Source organism: Mobula birostris, chromosome 10 (assembly GCF_030028105.1).
Source record: "Mobula birostris isolate sMobBir1 chromosome 10, sMobBir1.hap1, whole genome shotgun sequence".
Taxonomy (NCBI): domain Eukaryota; kingdom Metazoa; phylum Chordata; class Chondrichthyes; order Myliobatiformes; family Myliobatidae; genus Mobula; species Mobula birostris.
Window position 1 is genome coordinate 147,585,054 of NC_092379.1, and position 22,403 is coordinate 147,607,456.

Below are 22,403 nucleotides of genomic sequence, written 5' to 3' on the forward strand. Positions count from 1 at the left end.
GAGACGGCTCTGACCCTTCTTGTAGACAGCCTCAGTGTTCTTTGACCAGTCCAGTTTATTGTCAATTCGTATCCCCAGGTATTTGTAATCCTCCACCATGTCCACACTGACTCCCTGGATGGAAACGGGTCACCGGTACCTTAGCTCTCCTTGGGTATACCACCAGCTCCTTAGTCTTTTTCACATTAAGCTGCAGATAATTCTGCTCACACCATGTGACAAAGTTTCCTACCGTAGCCCTGTACTCAGCCTCATCTCCCGTGCTGATGCATCCAACTATGGCAGAGTCATCCGAAAACTTCTGAAGATGACAAGACTCCGTGCAGTAGTTGAAGTCCGAGGTGTAAATGGTGAAGAGAAAGGTAGACAAGACAGTCCCCTGTGGAGCCCCAGTGCTGCTGATCACTCTGTCTGACACACAGTGTTGCAAGCACATATACCATTCCTAAGTAACCATTCCTGCCCCTGAGCCAATCCAAGTCTCCGTAATGGCCACAACATCATAGCTCCAAGTAGTGATCCACGCTCTAAGCTCATCTGCTTTGTTCATGATATTCCTTGCATTAAAATAAACACATCTCAGACCATCGGTCTGAGCGCGCCCCTTCTCCATCACCTGCCTGTCCTCTCTCTCGCACTGTCTACAAGCTTTCCCTATTTGTGAGCCAACCGCCCTTTCTTCTGTCTCTTCAGTTCGGTTTAAACTCTCCCCAGTAGCCTCAGCAGATCTCCCAGCCAGGATATTGGTCCCCCTGGGATTCAAGTGCAAACCGTCCTTTTTGTACGGGTCACTCCTGCCCTAAAAGAGGTCCCAATGATCCAGAAACCTAAATCCCTGTTTCCTGCTCCAAACCCTCAGCCACGCATTTATCCTCCACCTCATTCTATTCCTTTACTCACTGTCACATGGCACAGGCAGTAATCCTGAGATGACTACCTTTGTGGTCCTGCTTCTCAACTTCCTTCCTAACTCCCTGTAGTCTGCTTTCAGGACCTCCTCCTTTTTCCTGTCAATGTCGTCGGTACCAATATGTACCACGATCGCTGGCTGTTCTCCTTCCCACTTCAGGATATCATGGTCACGATCAGAAACATCCCGGACCCTTGCACCTGGGAGGCAAACTACCATCCGTGTTTCTTTCCTGCGTCCACAGAACCGCCTGCCTGACCCCCTAACTATCGAGTCCCCTATGAATGTTGCCATCCTCTTCCTTTCCCTACCCTTCCGAGCCACAGGGCCAAACTCTGTGCCAGAGGTGCAGCCACCGTTGTCTCCCCCAGGTAGGTCGTTCCCCCCAACAGTACTCAAACAGGAGTACTTACTGTTAAGGGGGACAGCCACTGGGGTGCTCTCTAGTATCTGACTCTTGCCTTTCCCTCTCCTGTCTGTTACCCACTTGTCTGTCTCCTGAGGCCCCGGAGTGACTACTTGCCTATAGCTTCTCTCTCTCACCTCTTCACTTTCCCTGACCAGACGAATGTCATCAAGCTGCATTTCCAGTTCCCTAGCCCAGTCCCTAAGGAGCTGCAGCTCGACGCACCTGGCGCAGATATGGCCATCCAGGGGGCTGGGAGTCTCCCGGTTTCCCATATCTGACACCCAGTACAGAAAACCGGCCTCACAGACATACTTCTTATTCCTATTCTTCACAAGTAACTTACCTTGCCTCAACCTATTATCGGCAAAGTGCTGTTAGCCAAAGCCCTCCTACTCTGACTCCCTCTACTCTGATGCCCACTCTATAAAGCTGTCTTTTTTTTCCCAAGCACCTTCTCCCTAGTAATGGCAACCTCACTCACTTCTGCCCCCCTGACACTCTCAAACTTCTGGCATACTGCTAGTGTCTTCCACAGTGAAGACTGATGCAAAATACTTACTCAGTTCATGTACCATTTCCTCTGTAATTCACTTTACTCCACTGTAATACTGATACATCTGACATTAATTTCTTCTCAAATTGCAGAGTGAATATTACAATCACTGGCCACTAAGGGTTCCTTTTCTTTAAGCTCCCTAATAATATCTGTTCATTGCACAACACGCATTCCAGAATAGCTGATTCCTCAGTGGGATTACCACAAGGTGCTCTAAAAAGCTAACTCGTGGGCATTCTACACATTGGCCCACTTGGAATCCAGCACCAACCTGATTTTCCCAATCTACCTGCATATTGAAATCCCTCATAACTATCGTAACATTGCCCTTTTGACATGAATTTTCTATCTCCCTTTGTAATTTGTAGACCGCATTCTTACTATTGTTTGGGGTTCTGTATGTAACTCCTATCTAGGTCTTTTTACCCTTGCAGTTTCTTAGCTCTACCCACAATGATTCTACACCTCCGATCCTGTGTCACCTCTTATGATTTAATTTCATTTGTTACCAACAGAGCCACCTCGCCCCCTCTACCTGCCTGCTTGTCCTTTCACTAAAATGTGTCTCCTTGGATATTAACCTCCCAGCTACAATGTTCCTCCAGTCTGAATTCACTGATGCCTACAGCAGCATAATTGCCAATCTGTAACTGTGCTACAAGTTGATCTATCTTATTCCACATATAGGTTTCCCTCGCTATCCGAAGGTAGAGCGTTCCTATGAAACCGTTCGTAAGCCAAAATGGTGTAAAGCGAAGAAGCAATTACCATTAATTTATGTGGAAAAAATTTTTGAGTGTTCCTAGACCCAACAAATAACCTATCAAAACATACCAAATAGCACATAAAAGCTAAAATAACGCTAACATATAGCAAAAGCAGGAATTACATGATAAATATACAGCCTATATAACGTAGACATAATGTATGTACAGTGTAGTTTCACTTACCAGAATCGGGAAGATTTAGCCAAAACCAATTTGTAGAAAAAAATTGGCACGTACACGCATGTGCACACACCTGCCTGCGCAAGGCTTCACGGTCATGCTAGTCTTTCTCGGGGTAAACACAAGTTTAAAGCGGGCATCTTTTCTCGTAAAAGCAAAAATCCTCTTCGGATTTCTTTCGGTCAGCAAAAACAGGTACTAATATTGGTCTTTCGTAAAAGCGAAGTGGCGTAAAGCGGGGGACACCTATACTGCATACATTCAAATATAACACCTTCGGTCCTATATCCGTCACCCCTTTCTGCAACTCACCCCATTGACTGCAATTTTGCCCTATCATCAGCCTCTGCTTGCTAGCAGCCTCACTGCACACTACCTCTGTTTGTAAGTCAAATCATCCTCAGCCCAATTACTCCGGTTCTCTTCCCCATGCCAAATTAGATTAAGCCCTCCCAAACAGCTTTAGCAAACATGCCTGCAACAATATTAGTCCCCCTTAGGTTCGTATACATAGGTAACTATATTAGAACAAACAAATAGACATAAGAAAGTTAAACTACAAGGAAAATAACAATTATACACTAATCTAATGTCCTCCACCTTTAAGTTGAGATTCCTGGGAGTATCTGCAAAGGAACAGCTCTCTGTTTAGGGTGGCACGATAGCATAATGGTCAGCTGTAAGATCGGGGTTCAATTTCCACCACTATCTGTAAAGTGTTTGTACGTTCTGTCCATGAACGCATGGGTATCATGCGGGTGCTCCAGTTCCCTCCTACTTTCCAAAGACATACTGGTTATGGTTAATAAGTTGTGGGCATTCTATGTTGGCAGCAGAAACATGGCAGCAGTTGCAGGCTGCCCCCTGTACAATCCTCAGACTGTGTTGGTAGTTGATGCAAACAATGCATTTCACTGAATGTTTTGATGTACATGCGACAAATAAAGCTAATCTTTAATTTTTCCCAAGATTTATAGAATATTGCAAAATGTTGTAACACAGATACACTGAAGTTCAGATTTCAGCAGGTAAGTTAATAAGTACAGAATTTGGATCTGTCCACTTTTTAATTCCAAGATTATCCATTGAATTAATAGAATATAAATATAATCACAGCTTTTAGAAGAGACCATAAGACAAGGGAGCAGAATTAGGCCTTTCAGCCCATCAAGATTGCTCCACCATTCTATCTTGGCTGATCCTGGATCCCACCTGCCTTCTGAAGAAGAGCAATACAAAACATACTGTGAAATGCACTGGTTGTGACAATGACCAACACAGTCAAAGATGTACTAAAGCATGTGTGTTGTCATCTCAGAGTTGCGGTGGTGACATCTTAACGGCTATGTTTCAGAGAGAAGAGGCTGAAGCGAGAGAGGCAGAGCGGCAGAGACAGGAGCGGGAGCGAATCATGCAACAGAACGAGCAAGAGCGGCTTGCCCGGAGGAAGGTGGGTCTGAACGGGCTCTATCTTTGCAGGGCAAGGGTCGGTTGCAGAACTCAACAGAGCCTAGGCTGGGAGGCAAGACGGACAGGCTAGCATCCAGTTATAAATGAAGGATGGAGAATGATAAAACGTGAAAAATACTAAGTACTACAGATGAGCAAACAAAATGTTCGAGGTACTCAGATGGTCTGGTCTTACCACATGCAGAAAGGCCATACTGTACACGTGTGTGATGATGTTCCCTAAAGCTGGTCCTTGGGTGTTACTGAGCTCTGTCTTCAGTGTCCTGTAGCAGAGACGGGAAGTGAGCATCTGTTACCCCCATTCCTCCTAACGGCAGTCAGGTGTTTAGGGCCACAGCATTGCTCTCTTCCACATAGTGTGGGGCTGGATCCTCTGACCATAGAGTTCCACACAGTGTGGGGCTGGATCCTCTGACCATAGAATTCCACACAGTGTGGGGCTCGATCCTCTGACCATAGAATTCCACACAGTGTGGGGCTCGATCCTCTGACCATGGAGTTCCACACAGTGTGGGGCTCGATCCTCTGACCATAGAATTCCACACAGTGTGCGGCTCGATCCTCTGACCATGGAGTTCCACACAGTGTGGGGCTCGATCCTCTGACCATAGAGTTCAGTGAAGACAGTGCTATCAGAGAGCAAGTCAAAAGTTTGAAACATGAGAAGCAATTTGGGAAGTGATGCTTAGTGACAATAACAGACCAATCACAGAAACAATCCTCCTCCATCTCCCACTGTCTTCCATTACAAATCTAACATTTAGATCCACTGCCAATTTACTAAATCCCATCGACTCCAACCTTTGGGAACAATCACCCATGTGGGACCTCATCAGTAAGCTAACCCTTGCTGAAGTCCATGTGGACTGCATTGTCCTCATCAATATTCATTATTACTTCATCAAAAAAATTCAATTAGGTAGATCTTCCCCTAACAAGGCTGACAATGTGTCAATAATCCTGTCTCTCAACTTTTTCCAATAATTTCCCTCCCACTGATGTTCAGCCTCACCAGCCTGTCTTCTGCTGTTCTCCTGGGATGATGGAGCCACATTTGCCTTCTATCTCTATCGAGGTTCGGCAATCTCCCGTAGCAGTCTGGGGCATATGTCATCACACCAGGGAATAGTCCAGTTTGAAGGTATAGATCAGTGGTCCCCAACCTCCGGACCGATACATTGCTGCGAAGAATGCAAGGGTGCAGCGGTAGCGTCCCGCACCCAGCATATAGTTAAGAAAAAAGCCGAAATAAACAAGCTAATTAATTAGGTGCCGCCCGGCACATAGATGTCAGCCCAGATCAGAGGTGATTGCAGATTGTGTCACCTCTGATCTGGGCTGACATTTACGTACCGGGTGGCACCTAGTTAATTAGTGCATCCCGGCTACCGCCGCACACCTGCATTCTTTGCGGCAGTGTATCGGTCCGCAGCCCGGAGGTTGGGGACCACTGGTCTAGATCATCAGTATCTTCATAAGTTAGAAATTGCATTCAAGGTCATGCACCGTTAAAGTAATTAAAATATTTAAATTAATGTATATCAGGTAAAAGTGTTTACTTGCTTTGTCTAGGCTACTAATTTCTCTGGTATACCTGGTTGGGCTTTCTGTAGGGGTTAATGGGGGAGTTGTGGGGAATCTGCAGGGTGAGACTTACTGAGCTTGTGGCCGGTGCTTTACCGAATGGACAGCTGCATCTCTCTGTCCTTGCACTGCCCACGTACAGCAGCTCTCCAGACACATCCGTCCTTACACAGGAGGTCTCCGAATCAGGATCAGCTCCCAGGTGACATCACATGAGATTGCAATCAGACTAACTGATTTCTGGCTGATACCTCACTCAAAGCAAACAGGCCCAGCACAGTGAAGACCTGCAGAGGGCAGCAAAGTTTCAAGTCATCTGCTCAGTAGTTACTTGGTTTGAATTTGGTCCACTCTGGCTGCATCACATCTCTGATCTGTGGCTGTTCTGTAGCTCACAAGACCCGTGTCTGACTGGTCTGAGGTGATATGTGTGCGTGCAGGGGAATTAACCCTCTGCTTTCACCAGATTTCTGTGCTGAAGTTATAACCCTTTCCTTGTGCTTCCCAACATGAGAGAATATTCATATACCCAGGACATCTTCAAGGAGCGGTGTCTCAGAAAGGCAGCGTCCATTATTAAGGACCTCCAGCACCCAGGGCATGCCCTTTTCTCACTGTTACCATCAGGTAGGAGATACAGAAACCTGAAGGCACACACTCAGCGATTCAGGAACAGCTTCTTCCCCTCTGCCACCCGATTCCTAAATGGACATTGAGCCCATGAACACTATCTCATTTTTTTTAAATATATATTATTTGTTTTTTTACATGATTTTTAATCAATTTAATATATGTATACTGTAATTGATTTACATATTATTATTAGTATTTTCCCCTCTTCTTCTATATTATGTATTGCATTGAACTGCTGCTGCAAAGTTAACAGATTTCACAACACATGTCGGTGATAATAAACCTGATTCTGAATCTAATTCCAGACTCAAACCTGGAGTCAGAGCAGCTTCGATTCTGGCTGCAGGCTTTCACATTATTTCATGTGTAAAGTGTATATCTTCTGCGTGTAAGGTTTGAATATTTTATTTAGTTCCTAATGTCCTGCACAAGTTAATGTTTCCTGTAATTTACAGAGAATTAAAGAGATCATGAGGAGAACCAGGAAGGATGATCAGGAACAATCAAAGGTGAATTCATTGCAATCGGTTATGTTTCCAGATTCTATTCCTGCAAGTTTTATTTTTCCTGCCCAGCCCCCGTACTTCACACCTGGCAATTCCGTGCTAAATCTACACCCTCGCTAATTCCAGGATAAAGACAAACACCAAAGCCAAGGAAGAAGGTGTTTCCACACCAACAGCCTCAGGGAGACTATTGGGGTACCGCAAGGCTCAGTGCTGGGACCCCAGTTGTTTACAATATATATTAATGACTTAGATGAGGGAATTAAATGCAGCATCTCCAAGTTTGCCGATGACACGAAGCTGGGCGGCAGTGTTAGCTGTGAGGAGGATGCTAAGAGGATGCAGGGTGATTTGGATAGGTTAGGTGAGTGGGCAAATTCATGGCAGATGCAATTTAATGTGGATAAATGTGAGGTTATCCACTTTGGTGGCAAGAACAGGAAAACAGATTATTATCTGAATGGTGGCCGATTAGGAAAAGGGGAGGTGCAACGAGACCTGGGTGTCATTATACACCAGTCATTGAAAGTGGGCATGCAGGTACAGCAGGCGGTGAAAAAGGCGAATGGTATGCTGGCATTCATAGCAAGAGGATTTGAGTACAGGAGCAGGGAGATACTACTGCAGTTGTACAAGGCCTTGGTGAGACCACAGCTGGAGTATTGTGTGCAGTTTTGGTCCCCTAATCTGACGAAAGACATTCTTGCCATAGACAAAGAAGGTTCACCAGATGGCAGGACTTTCATATGATGAAAGACTGGATCGGCTAGGCTTATACTCTCTGGAATTTAGAAGATTGAGGGGGGATCTTATTGAAACATATAAAATTCTAAAGGGATTGGACAGGCTAGATCAGGAAGATTGTTCCCGATGTTGGGGAAGTCCAGAACGAGGGGTCACAGTTTGAGGATAAAGGGGAAGCCTCTTAGGACCGAGATGAGGAAAAACTTCTTCACACAGAGAGTGGTGAATCTGTGGAATTCTCTGCCACAGGAAACAGTTGAGGCCGGTTCATTGGCTATATCTAAGAGGGAGTTAGATATGGCCCTTGTGGCTAAAGGGATCAGGGGGTATGGAGAGAAGGCAGCTACAGGGTTCTGAATTGGATGATCAGCCATGATCATACTGAATGGCGGTGCAGGCTCGAAGGGCCGAATGGCCTACTCCTGCACCAATTTTCTATGTTTCTATTGATCGAGGAGTTCACTGACTGAGCCATAAATACTTGCTACAGAAGCAGGTCAGGGGATTGAGATCCTGTTGCCTTTGACTTGGCCTTTGACTGCACCTCAGTCAGCTGTGTCACTGCATTGCCCGTGCAGACAGTAGCTGCTGGCAAGAGCTGTAAGATTACAGCACCTCAACTAGTTGTGTCACTGTGCTGTCCATAAGGAATTTCACCTTGATTTGGGTTCTGAAGGTTTTGGAATATAATTGTGAATTCAGAAGTCGTGTGTGCAGGAGTGATGAGAGGGTTAATTTGACTGTGGTTTCTGTGCTGCAGAATAGAGCTTGAATTCTACCTATGGAGGATGTGCTCTGCAGAAACCCCTGTACATGCAGCCTGAAATGTTGGGGTTCGCAGATCCTGTTCCCCTCCAAAATCTCGCTGAGGTTGTGGTGTACTGTAGCTCAAAATTTCATGTGTGATCAATCGATTCTTGCTGGGTAAAACTTGAGTATTGGCCATGATGGGCTGGCTGGCCGCCTGCATAGCATATAAATGTCCAACAGTGAGTGTCTCCACTTTTTTTGCACAACAGACTGAAAGATTGCATGATGAGGCAGCTGAAGAGAGCGGTGAGGATGAGCCAAGAAATGGGGATACAGATGAAGTAGGTGAGTGAGTGGATATAGGTTTTAAATTTCTGCTTGAGGCCTCTTGTGTTGGCACGTGGCCAAGTGGTTAAGGTGTTTGTCTAGTTCGAGCCTTGGCCGAGGCAGCGTGTTGTGTCCTTGAGCAAGGCACTTAACCATACATTGCTCTGTGACAACACCAGTGCCAAGCTGTATGGGTCCTAATGCCCTTCCCTTGGACAACATCGGTGGCGTGGAGAGGGGAGACTTGCAGCATGGGCAACTGCTGGTCTTCCATACAACCTTGCCCAAGGCTGTGCCGTGGAAACTTTCCAAGGTGCAAATCCATGATCTCATGAGACTAACGGATGCCTATTGAGGCCTCTAAAATCATAACAGACCTGAGCAGCCCTCTATCCCAACCACCCAGACAAAGATGGGCTTCTGACCAGCTGTCACTGGGTTACATGTGATTTGGGTGAAAGTATGGTGCAGATCTTCACGCTGCTCTTACATAGGAGCCTGCGAGGTCCAGTACCAGAACTGATGCAGACCTGACTCAGTGATACATAGTTCCCCGGCTCTAACATCAACAGCCCCTTGTGCTGCACTGGCTACTCAACAAGCCCAAAGGGACAGCCAGACATTCAGCAGCTCTGCCAACACTCAAATCCACTGTAGTTCAGGGAGACGTCTCTACCAGCATGACTGTCCCCACTCTGGGACACCTACCGCCCCTCCTCCCCACTTCGGACTGACTGGTCCCACTCACTGTAGGATCCCCAGCACACACCTAACCGTCCCCACCAGCCAGAGCCATGCAATCTTGCTGTTCATAAGAGGAATTCTGCAGATGCTGGAAATTCAAGCAACACACATCAAAGTTGCTGTTTGTTTGTTTAAAACAGATCCAATGTGTCACTGCAGATGTTAAAGCTTTTCCCTCCCCCTCCCCCACTCCCGACCCCCACTCCCGACCCCCTCTCCCCAACCCCCTCTCCTCCTCACCCCCTCACCCCCTCATCCCCTCACCCCTCTCATCCCCTCACCCCTCTCATCCCCTCACCCCTCTCATCCACTCACCCCTCTCTCCCCATCACCTCCCTCTCCCCCTCACCCCCTCTCCCTCTCCCCATCCCTCATTCCCTCTCATTCCTCTCCCCAACCCCCTCGCCCCTCTCCCCCTCCCCTTTCCCCCCTCTCCTCTCTCCCCTCCCCTTTCCCCCACACCCCACGACCCCTGCCACCCCTCCACCCACCCCCGTCCCCCCACCCCCCTCCCCCTCACCCTCTTCTCCTCCTGCTCACCCCCACCCTCTCATTCCCTCTGATCCTCATCACCTCACCCCATCATCCCCCACCGCTCACCTCCTCTCCCCCACCTTCACCATCCCTCTTTCTCTCTCCCCATTCCCCCGCCACCTCTCCCCTGCCATCCTTCACCCTCACCGTCCCCCACTCCACTCCGTCCTCTCTCCCCCCATCCCTCTCCCAACCTCTCAACCTCTCTCTCTCCATCTCTCCCTCTGCCCTCGCCCTCCTCCTTGTTCCTCCCACTCTCCACTCACCCATTCTCCTCGATCTCTCCCCTCCCCATCCCCCTCTACCCTTCCCTCTCTCTCCCCTCTGTCTCCCCCTTCCACCCCCCTCTCTCCCACCCCCCTCTCCCCCCCTCCGCTTCTCTCCATCCCTGCCTCTCTGTCTTTGCATTTCTCAGATAGCACCAATGGAATGGATGAACTTCAAGACCCATCTCATGATTGTGTGGAGTTGACTGAAGCTGTAGGAGAGGAACCAATAGGATTAAACGGTGTCAGCGTAATCGATAATATTGCAGTGCATCTGAATGAAGAGTCAGTGATGGGTGTAAGGTAGGTACCTATATTTGTCAGTCAGTGGTTGGGCGTCGAGCTAGCCACTCGGCCTCGTGAAAAAAAAGGGTCAAGTCAGGAACGTTCATATCGTGACCCGGTTAATCCGAAAGGAGAGCAATCCTGACACCACGCGCCAGACAAGAATGGCTGAATGTCTGGTGCGACATGATTTAAAAAGAAGTGGTGACTGTAGGGTAGGTGTCTGTATTTCAGTCATAGAGTCAATGATGGGTGTAAGGTAGGTGTCTATATTTGATCCTATGGCAAATATAGACACCTGCTTTACATCCATCACTATTTAAAGACACCTAACCTTACACCCATCATTGACTCTTGAGTCAGTGATGGGTGTAAAGTAGACGTCTGTATTTGTGAGTAGTGCTGAGTGTAAGGTGGCTGGTGTCTGTATTTGTCATAGAGTCAGTGATGGGTATAAGGAGGAAGCAGCAGAAAGGAAATTATAGACTAGCAGCCTGACCTCAGTGGTTGGGAAGATGTTGGAGTGAATTCTTAAGGATGAGGTTATCGTGTACTTGGTGAAACAGGTCAAGATAAGACAAAGTCAGCATGGTTTCCTTGAGGGAAAATCTTGCCTGACGAACCTGTTGGAATTCTTTGAGGAGATTACGTCTTGGAGAGATAAAGGAGATGCAGTGGATGTTGTATATTTGGACTTTAAGAAGGCCTTTCACAAGGTACCACATATGAGGCTGTTTACCAAGGCATTACAGGAAAGTTAGTAGCATGGTTAGAGTATTGGCTGATTGGTAGGAGGCAGCGAGCGGGAATAAAAGGATCCTTTTCTGGTTGGCTGCCAGTGACTAGTGGTGTTCCACAGTGGTCGGTGTTAGGAACACTTTTTTTATGCTGTTCATCAGTGATTTAGATGATGGAATAGATGACTTTGTTGCCATGTTTGCAGATGATACGAAAATTGGTGGAGGGGCAGGTAGTGTTGAAGAAACAGGTAGGCTGCAGAAGGACTTAGACAGATTAGGATTATGGGCAAGAGAGTAGCAAATAAAATACAGTGTTGGAAAATGCATGGTCATGCACTTCAGTAGTAGAAGTAAATGTGCGGACTATTTTCTAAATGGGGAGAAAATCTGACAATCTAAGATGCAAAGGGACTTGGGAGTCCTTGTGCAAAAACACTCTAAAGGTTAACTTGCAGGTAGGGTTGGTGATGAGGAAGGCAATGCAAAGTTAGCATTCATTTCAAGAGGTCTTGAAAAAAAGAGCAGGGACGTGATGCTTTATAAGGCATTGGTGAGGCATCATCTGGAGTATTGGTCTCCTCATCTGAGAGACGATGTGCTGGCATTGGAGAGGGTTCAGAGGCGGTTCACAAGGCTGATTGCGGGACTGGAAGGGTTATCATATGTTTGATAGCTCTGGGTCTGCTTTTGCTGGAATTTAGAAGGATGAGGGAGGATCTCATTGAAACCTTTCAAATGCTGAAATGCCTAGACAGAGTAGATGTGGAAAGGATGTATCCCTTGGTGGGGGAGTCTAGGATAAGAGGGCACAAGGATAGAGGGGCGTCCATTCAAAACAGAGAAGCGAGAAATTTCTTTAGTGAGAGGGTGGTGAATTTGTGGAATTTGTTACTACAGGCAGCTGAGGAGGCCACGTCATTGGTTGTATTTAAGGCCGAGATTGTTAGGTTCTTGATAGGACATGGCATCAAAGGTCACAGGGAGAAGGCTGGGGAGTGTAGCTAAGGAGAGGGAAAAAAGATCAGCCATGGTTGAATGGCAGAGCAGACTCGGTGTGCCAAATGGCCTAATGCTGTTCCGATGTCTTGTGGTCTTATGCTAAGTTAGGTATCTGTATTTGTTAGTCAGCGATGGGTGTAAGGTAGGTAAAACACAGAAATTTACAGCACATTACAGGCCCTTCGGCACACAATGTTGCGCCGACCATGTAACCTACTCTAGAGACTGCCTAGAATTACCCTACCGCATAGCCCTCTATTTTTCTAAGCTTCATGTACCTATCTAAGAGGCTCTTAAAAGGTCCTATTGTATCCGCCTCCACCACCATCGCCGGCAGTGCATTCCACACACCTACCACTCTCTATGTGAAAAACTTACCCCTGACATCTCCTCTGTACCTGCTTCCAAGCACTTTGAAACAGTGCCCTCTCGTGTTAGTCATTTGAGCCCTGGGAAAAAGCCTCTGGCTATCCACACGATTAATGCCTCTCATCATCTTATACACCTCTATCAGGTCACCTCTCATCCTCCAAGGAGAAAAGGCCAAGTTCCCTCAAACTATTTTCATAAAGCATGTTCTTCAATCCAGGCAACATCCTTGTAAATTTCCTCTGCGTTCTCTCTATAGTATCCACATCCTTCCTGAAGTGAGGTGACCAGAACTGAACACAGTACTCCAGATGGGGTCTAACTAAGTATAGCTGTAACATTACCTTACAACTCTTGAACTCAATCCCACGGTTGATGAAGTCCATTACACCATACACCTTCTTAACAACACTGTCAACCTGCACGGGAGCTTTGAGTATCCTATGTTCAGTGAACCCAAGATCTCGCTAAACCTCCACACTACCAAGAGCCTCACCATTAACATTATATTCTGTCTTCTACCGAAATGAACCACTTCACACTTGTCTGGGTTGAACTCCATCTGTGCTTCTCAGCCCAGTTCTTTGTCCTATCGATGTCGCGCTGTAACCTCTGATAACCCTCCAGACTATCCAGACTTGGGAGTCCTCGTACAGGATTCCCTTAAAGTTAACCTCCAGGTTGAGTCAGTAGTGAAGAAGGCGAATGCAATGTTGGCATTCATTTCTAGAGGAATAGAGTATAGGAGCAGGGATGTGATGTTGAGGCTCTATAAGGCGCTGGTGAGACCTCACTTGGAGTACTGTGGGCAGTTTTGGTCTCCTTATTTAAGAAAGGATGTGCTGACGTTGGAGAGGGTACAGAGAAGATTCACTAGAATGATTCCGGGAATGAGAGGGTTAACATATGAGGAACGTTTGTCCGCTCTTGGACTGTATTCCTTGGAGTTTAGAAGAATGAGGGGTGACCTCATAGAAACATTTCGAATGTTAAAAGGCATGGACAGAGTGGATGTGGCAAAGTTGTTTCCCATGATGGGGGAGTCTAGTACGAGAGGGCATGACTTCAGGATTGAAGGGCGCCCATTCAGAACAGAAATGCGAAGACATTTTTTTAGTCAGAGGGTGGTGAATCTATGGAATTTGTTGCCACGGGAAGCAGTGGAGGCCAAGTCATTGGGTGTATTTAAGGCAGAGTTTGATAGATATCTGAGTAGCCAGGGCATCAAAGGTTATGGTGAGAAGGCGGGGCAGTGGGACTAAATAGGATAAAATGGATCAGCTCATGATAAAATGGCGGAGCAGACTCGATGGGCCGAATGGCCTACTTCTGCTCCTTTGTCTTATGGTCTTATGGTCTTATCCACAAGAAACCCAACTGTTGTATCATCAGCAAACTTACTAATCCACCCACTACTTCTTTATCCGTGTGAATTATAAAAATCACAAAGAGGGAGTGGTTCCAAAACAGATCCCTGCGGAACACCACTGGTCACCATCCTCCATGTAGAACACGAACCATCTACAACCACCCTTTGCCTTCTGTGGACAAGCCAATTCTGGATTCATTGGATCCCATGCCTCATGACATTCTGAATGAGCCTCGCATGGGGAACCTAATCAAATGCCTTACTGAACTCCATATACACTACATCCACTGCTCTACCTTCATCTATGTGTTTTGTTGCATCGTCAAAAGTATTCAATCAGATTTGTAAGGCACGACCTGTCCTTGACAAAGACATGCTGGCTATCCCTAATCAGATTATATTTATCCAAATGCCCATAAATCCTGTCTCTCAAGATCTTCTCCAACGACTTGCCCACCAGTGAAGTCAGATTCACTAGTCTATAATTTCCTGGGTTATCTCTACTCCGTTTCTTGAAAAAGGGAAAAATGTTTGCAACCCTCCAGTCCTCCGGAACCTCTCCCGTCCCTGTTGATGATGCAAAAATCATTGCCAGAGACTCAGCAATCTCCTCCCTCACTTCCCACAGTAGCTTGGTTCCATTACAGGAAGGGCATGGAAACCATAGAAAGGATGCAGAGGAGATTTACAAGGATGTTGCCTGGATTGGGGAGCATGCCTTATGAGAATAGGTTGAGTGAACTTGGCCTTTCTCCTTGGAGCGACGGAAGATGAGAGGAGACCTGATAGAGGTGTATAAGATAATGAGAGGCATTGATTGTGTAGATAGTCAGAGGCTTTTTCCCAGGGCTGAAATGGTAGCATGAGAGGGCATAGTTTTAAGGTGCTTGGAAGTAAGTACAGAGGAGATGTCGGGGTAAGTTTTTTACGCAGAGAGTGGTGAGTGTGTGGAATGGGCTGCCGGCGACGGCGGTGGAAACGATAGGGTCTTTTAAGAGTCTCCTGGATGGAGACATAGAGCTTAGAAAAATAGAGGGCTATGGGTAAGCCTAGGTAATTCTAAGGTAAGGTCATGTTCAGCACAGCTTTGTGGGCAGAAGGGCCTGTATTGTGCTGTAGGTTTTCTATGTTTCTATATCTTATCCGGTCCCAGCGACTTATCTAACTTAATACCTTACAAAAGCTCCAACACATCCTCTTTCATAATGTCTGTACACTCAAGCGTTTCAGTCCACTGTAAGTCATCCCCACAATTGCCAAGGTCCTTTTCACTGGTGAATACTGAAGCAAAGTATTCATTAAGTACCTCTGCTACCTCTTCCAGCTCCATGCCCACATTTCCACTCTTGTTCCTGATGGGCCTGTTCTCACACGGCTCATCCTCTTGCTCTTCACATACTTGTAGAATGCCTTGGGGTTTACCTTAATCCTGCTTGCCAAAGCCTTCTCATGGCCACTGCTAGCTCTCCTAATTTCATTCTTGAGCTCCTTCCTGGCAACCTTGTAATTTTCCAGAGTTCTAACAGTATCTCATTTCTTCAACATTTTGTAAGCTTTTCTTTCCTTCCTAACTAGATTTTCTACATCCTTTTTACACCACAGTTCTTTTAACTTACCGTCCTTTCCGTGCCTCAATGGAGCATATCTATGCAGAGCACCATGTAAGTGTTCCCTGACCATTTGCCACATTTCTGCTATGCATTTCCCTGAGAACATCTCCTAATTTATGTTCCCAAGTCCCTGCCTAATAGCATCATATTTCCCCCAACCCCCAATTAAATGTTTTCCCAAAGTGTTTGTTCCTATCCCTCTCCAGTGCCATGGTAGAGAAGATGGAATTGTGATCACTGCCTCCAAAATGCGCTCTCACCAAGAGATCGGACACCTGACCAGGTTCATTTCCCAATACCAGTTCAAACACAGCCTCTCCTCATGTTGGCTTATCTACATATTGTGTCAGGAAGCCTTCGCAAACACACCTAACAAACTCCACCCCATCTAAACCCCTTGCTCTAAGAAGATGCCAGTGAATATTAGGAAAGTTAAAATCACCCATCACAACAAGCCTATTATTATTGCACCAGTCTAGAATCAGTCTCCCCATCTGCTCCTCAATCTCCTCCACGTTTATTAATGACCTGGATGTGGGGGTAGAAGGGTGGGTTGGCAAGTTTGCAGATGACACAAAGGTTGGTGGTGTTGTAGATAGTGTAGAGGATTGTCAAAGATTGCAGAGAGACATTGATAGGATGCAGAAGTGGGCTGAGAAGTGGCAGATGGAGTTCAACCCAGAGAAGTGTGAGGTGGTACACTTTGGAAGGACAAACTCCAAGGCAAAGTACAAAGTAAATGGCAGGATACTTGGTAGTGTGGAAGAGCAGAGGGATCTGGGGGTACATGTCCACAGATCCCTGAAAGTTGCCTCACAGGTGGATAGGGTAGTTAAGAAAGCTTATGGGGTGTTAGCTTTCATAAGTCAAGGGATAGAGTTTAAGAGTCGCAATGTAATGATGCAGCTCTATAAAACTCTGCTTAGGCCACACTTGGAGTATTGTGTCCAGTTCTGGTCACCTCACTATAGGAAGGATGTGGAAGCATTGGAAAGGGTACAGAGGAGATTTACCAGGATGAAGCCTGGTTTAGAGAGTATGCATTATAATCAGAGATTAAGGGAGCTAGGGCTTTACTCTTTGGAGAGAAGGAGGATGAGAGGAGACATAATAGAGGTGTACAGGGTAATAAGAGGAATAGATAGAGTGGATAGCCAGCGCCTCTTCCCCAGGGCACCACTGCTCGATACAAGAGGACATGGCTTTAAGGTAAGGCGTGGGAAGTTCAAGGGGGATATTAGAGGAAGGTTTTTTTACTCAGAGAGTGGTTGGTGCGTGGAATGCACTGCCTGAGTCAGTGGTGGAGGCAGATACACTAGTGAAGTTTAAGAGACTAGTAGACAGGTATATGGAGGAATTTAAGGTGGGGGCTTATATGGGAGGCAGGGTTTGAGGGTCGGCACAATATCGTGGGCCGAAGGACCTGTACTGTGCTGCACTATTCTATGTTCTATGTTCTATGTCTCTTTTACTATTGGAGGGTCTATAAAAAACACCCAGTAGAGTGATTGCCCCCTTCCTGTTTTTGACTTCCACCCACAATGATTCTTTAGACAATTCCTCCATGACTTCCTCCTTTTCTGCAGCCATGATACTATCCTTGATTAGCAAAGACACTCCCCCACCTCTTTTGCCTGTCCTTTTTGAGAGGTCTAAAGCCTGGCACATTCAGCAGCTATTCTTGCCCCTGAGACATCCACGTCTCTGTAATGGCCACAACATCATAGTTCCACGTATTGGTCCATGCTCTAAGTTCATTTGTCTTACTTGCGATACTCCTTGCATTAATATAGACACATCTCAAACCATCTGGCTGAGTGCTTCTTTGCTCTATCATCTGCCTATGCTTCCTCATAAACTCCCTACAAACTGTGTCTACTTGTACGCCAACCGCCCCATCCTCTGCTTCTTCACTTCGGTCCTACCCCCCTGCAGATCTATTTTAAACCGTCCCCAATAGCATTACCAAACCTCCATTCCAGAATATTGGTTCCCCTCCAGTTCAGGTACAACCCGTCCCAGTTGTACAGGTCACTCCTTCTGCAGAAAAGGTTCCAATGAAACCCTGCCCCCTGCACCATCTCCTCAGCCACTCATTCGTCTGCGCTATTTTCCTGTTCTGACCTTCCCGAGCTCATTGCACAGGGGGTAATCCAAAGATTGCTACCTTGGAGGCCCTGCTCTTCAGCTTCATTCCTAACTCCCTAAACTTACTGTGCAGGACCTCTACCCCTCTCCTGCCTATGTCACTGGTACCGAGCAGTGGCATGCAAAAGTTTGGGCACCCCTGGTCAAAATTTCTGTTACTGTAAATAGTTAAGCGAGTAAAAGATGAACTGATTTCCAAAAGGCATAAAGTTAAAGATGACACATTTCTGTAATATTTTAAGCAAGAAAACTTTTATTTCCATCTTTTACAGTTTCAAAATAACAAAAAAGGAAAAGGGCCTGAAGCAAAAGTTTGGGCACACTGCATGGCAGTACTTAGTAACACCCCCTTTGGCAAGTATCACAGCTTGTAAATGCTTTTTGTAGCCAGCTGAGAGTCTTTCAATTCTTGTTTGGGGGATTTCTGCCCATTCTTCCTTGCAAAAGGCTTCTAGTTCTGTGAGATTCTTGGGCCATCTTGCATGCACTGCTCTTTTGTGGTCTATCCACAGATTCTCGATGATGTTCAGGTCAGGAGACTGTGAGGGCCATGGCAAAACCTTCAGCTTGTGCCTCTTGAGGTAGTCCATTGTGGATTTTGAGGTGTGTTTAGGTTCATTATCCTGTTGTAGAAGCCATCCTCGTTTCATCTTCAGCTTTTTTACAGACGGTATGATGTTTGCTTCCAGAATTTATTTGCTGATATTTAATTGAATTCATTCTTCCCTCTACCAGTAAATGTTCCCCGTGCCACTGGCTGCAACACAAGCCCAAAGCATGATCGATCCTCCTCTGTGCTTAACAGTTGGAGAGGGATTCTTTTCATGAAATTCTGCACCCTTTTTCCTTCAAACATACCTTTGCTCATTGCAGCCAAGAAATTCTATTTTAACTTCATCAGTCCACAGGACTTGTTTCCAAAATGCATCAGGCACGTTTAGATGTTCCTTGGAACCTTTTGAGTAGAACTTTTTGGCCGCATGAGCAAATGTATGTTTGGAGTAAAAAGAATGCAGAATTTCATGAAAAGAGCCCCTCTCCAACTGTTAAGTACGGAGTTGGATCGATCATGCTTTGGGCTTGTGTTGCAGCTAGTGGTACAGGGATACATTTCACTGGTAGAGGGAAGAATGAATTCAATCAAATACCAGCAAATTCTGGAAACAAACATCACACCGTCTGTAAAAAAGCTGAAGATGAAAAGAGGATGGCTTCTACAACAGGATAATGATCCTAAACACACCTCAAAATCCACAATGGACTACCTCAAGAGGCGCAAGCTGAAGGTTTTGCCATGGCCCTCACCGTCCCCCGACCTAAACATCTTCGAGAATCTGTGGATAGACCTCGAAAGAGCAGTCCGTGCAAGACGGTCCAAGAATCTCACAGAACTAGAAGCCTTTTGCAAGGAAGAATGGGCGAAAAACCCCCAAACAAGAATTAATAGACTCTTAGCTGGCTACAAAAAACATTTACAAAGCTGTGATACTTGCCAAAGGGGGTGTTACTAAGTACTGACCATGCAGGGTGTCCAAACTTTTGCTTCGGGCCCTTTTCCTTTTTTGTTATTTTGAAACTGTAAAAGATGGAAATAAAAAAGTTTTCTTGCTTGAAATATTAACGAAATGTGTCATCTTTAACTTTATGCCTTTTGGAAATCAGTTCATCTTTTACTCGCTTAGCTATTCACAGTAACAGAAATTTTGACCGGGGTGCCCAAACTTTTGCATGCCACTGTATGTACCATGACCTTTGGCTGCTCACTCTTCCTCTGAAGAATATTCTGGCATCTCTTTTGTTGCCGCAGAATCCCCTAACTATTGAGTCCCCTGTGACTTGCTCCACCTGACTTCACCCTACCCTTCTGAGGCTCAGAGCCGACCCCAGTGCTATTGGTCTGGCTCCTGCTGCCTTGCCCAGATAGGTCATCCTCGTCGTCAGTGTCCAAAGGGTTATAGTTGTTACTGATGGGAACAGCCACCAGGGGACTCTGCACTGATTTTTTTCTCCCTTTACCTCTTTCAGTGTTCACCCATTTACTCCCTGAATTCTGCATCTGGGTGTAACCACCTGCTCAAAAGTCTTATGTATCTATCAATTGCTCTGCCTCCCGGATGATCCTTAGTTCATCCAGCTCCAGTTCCTTAATGCAGTCTTTTAAGAGCTGGAGTTGGTTGCACTTCCTGCAGGTGTAGTCATCAGAGAGACCATCAGGTTCCAGGAATTGCCACATCCTACAGGAGATGCATTCCACTGCTGTATCTGCCATCCTGCCTGCACTGTACAATGATCAACCAAGACCAAATCAGCAACAACGAAAGGAAAAACCTACCCTTCTTACCTGTTTCTCTGGCCTCAGCCGCTCCTCATCAAAGTCTCTTGAGTCAAAGCCTTTAAGTTCTTACCCTGACTCTAGCCCCCACTCCGAAGATGGCCGTTAGATCCTCTCTTTTATGGTTTAAAAAATAAGAAAAGCCCCCATGCAAAGAGAAAGGATTCACCACGTTTGGTGGTATTCGTGCCTGCCTTCTCTTGTTGCCAATGCCGTGGACACTTCCCTTGCCTGTGCACTGGCTACTGTTTTTAAGAAAAATACTCATGCAAGGAGATAGAACTCACCACATTTTCGTGAGTATGGATGTACAGATCTGAAATAATTCAGGAAACACTGGCAGCCTCAACATCGATTGTGTGAGAAACCCAGTGAGTGTCAATGTCAGTGACTTTCTGTTAGAACTGTCCACTTAACAGGAGGCTGACCTGGTAAATCCAAATAGTAACTAAAAATAGGTGAGAATAGAGCCAGAATTGTGTGTTATTGAGTAATATGAATCAAAAGATTTTGTTCATATTTTTGGGTTCTCTCACTAATATGCTTTTTATTTTCTTAATTAAGCACTGTACCAAAGGACAACTGTGTTATATCAGAACTTATAAATGTCGGTGAAGTAGATGGAAGTGTTGTACATCAGAATGGAAAGTCCAGCTCATGGATCATTGATGAGTTTATCGAGCTTGGTGTTTGTTCAAAGACAAGCAAGTTAACCGTGGCTGCCTGCGACGCCCAGGTTTGTAACCAAAGCATTCCGGAGATTGGATGTGAAGAGAATGGAGGAGTGACGTCTCTGGCCAAACCCATCGAGGGAGCAGCAGGTACAGTCTGCTTCAACACTTCCTAATGGTCTATGAGGTAATGGGATAGAGCCAAGTCCCATCACTCCGCTTGGGTACAGGCTGATAGGAACACTGGAATAATGTAGTGCATTGTTGCTCAGCTAATAATTCAAAGAACATCCACTCCAATTGTACCACTGCAGATCAGAAGTTTGAATTTGTTTTTTAAGCAATTGATCACTGTAGAAGTGTCCATTAAGTTTCCTGCATTAAAACACAAAGAGACAGCAGATGCTGAAGTCTAGAAAACAAGCAATCTGTTGAAGCATTTCAGTGAGTCAAGCAGCATCTGTGAAGGGTAAGGGCAAGGAATTGTTGACATTTCAAGTTGAAACGCTGAGCGGCGGAGCCTGCAGCATAGTTAAGTGCCAGTGTGTCTGTACCTTCATTGTGATCAGAATTGGCATGGCAATCAATGCAAGAAAGCCCATTTGTGCACAACCTTAAAGGCCTACCCCTTTGGAGGTACATGCCCTGCCAAAGAGATACTGCAGCCCTGGAAAATGTTGGTGTTGAAAATTGCAAATATCATTCCACTCTTCAAGAAAAGAGGAGGCAGCAGAAAGGAAATTATAGATCAGTTAGTCTGACCTCAGTGGTTGGGAATATGTTGGAGTCAATTGTTAAGATTAAGGTTATAGAGTATTTGTAACACAGGACGATAGGACAAAATCAGCATGGTTTTCTTGAGGGAAAATCTTACCTGACAAACCTGTTGGAATTCTTTGAGGAGATTAAATGTAGGATAGATAAAGGGAATGTAGTGGATGTTGTATATTTGGATTTTCAAGTCGTTGGGTGTATTTAAGGCGGAGATTGATAGGTTCTTGATGGGCCACGACATCAAAGTTTACAGGAAGAAGGCTGGGGAGTGTTACTGATGAGGGAAAAAAGGATCAGCCATGATTAAATGGTGGAGCAGACGCGATGGGCCAAATGGCCTAATTCTGCTTCTATGTCTTATGGTTCAAATGCAACTTATTAAGAATGGCAAGAAAATCACAGCTTTTGTTCCAGCTGGTTGCTTGAATTTCAGAGAGGAAAACGATGAAATTCTGGTTGCTGGTTTTGGTTGTTGGTGATGTTCCTGGTGTCCTTTTCAATGGGCTTAAAGTAGCCAATATATCTTAGTTGCCCTGTAAAAAGACAAGAAGGAAAGACCAACCTTGAAACTTTTCATTACATTAACAAATGTGGAAAATAAAATCTTTTAAAGTAAAAAACTTCATGCAAGATTTTGAACTGAAGTGCCAACAATTTCTTCTCATTCCTCCCCTACCCCAAACACTTCCTCTCCCTCTTCCCTCCCCCTCACCCTCCAAAATCCAC

The 22,403-nt window shown here is 45.7% G+C and overlaps 1 protein-coding gene across 8 annotated transcripts in view; it reads left to right on the plus strand.

Moving 5' to 3' along the window:
- Positions 1-22,403, plus strand: part of map7d3 (MAP7 domain containing 3) — a 171,469-nt gene that overhangs the window by 143,377 nt on the left and 5,689 nt on the right. For all 8 annotated transcript variants that reach the window (XM_072271073.1, XM_072271075.1, XM_072271076.1 and 5 more), the window contains 5 exons: positions 4,177-4,272; positions 6,965-7,018; positions 8,779-8,854; positions 10,530-10,683; positions 20,797-21,053. In XM_072271073.1, coding sequence (XP_072127174.1) covers positions 4,177-4,272; positions 6,965-7,018; positions 8,779-8,854; positions 10,530-10,683; positions 20,797-21,053 — 637 coding nt within the window. The remainder of the gene's footprint in view (positions 1-4,176; positions 4,273-6,964; positions 7,019-8,778; positions 8,855-10,529; positions 10,684-20,796; positions 21,054-22,403) is intronic.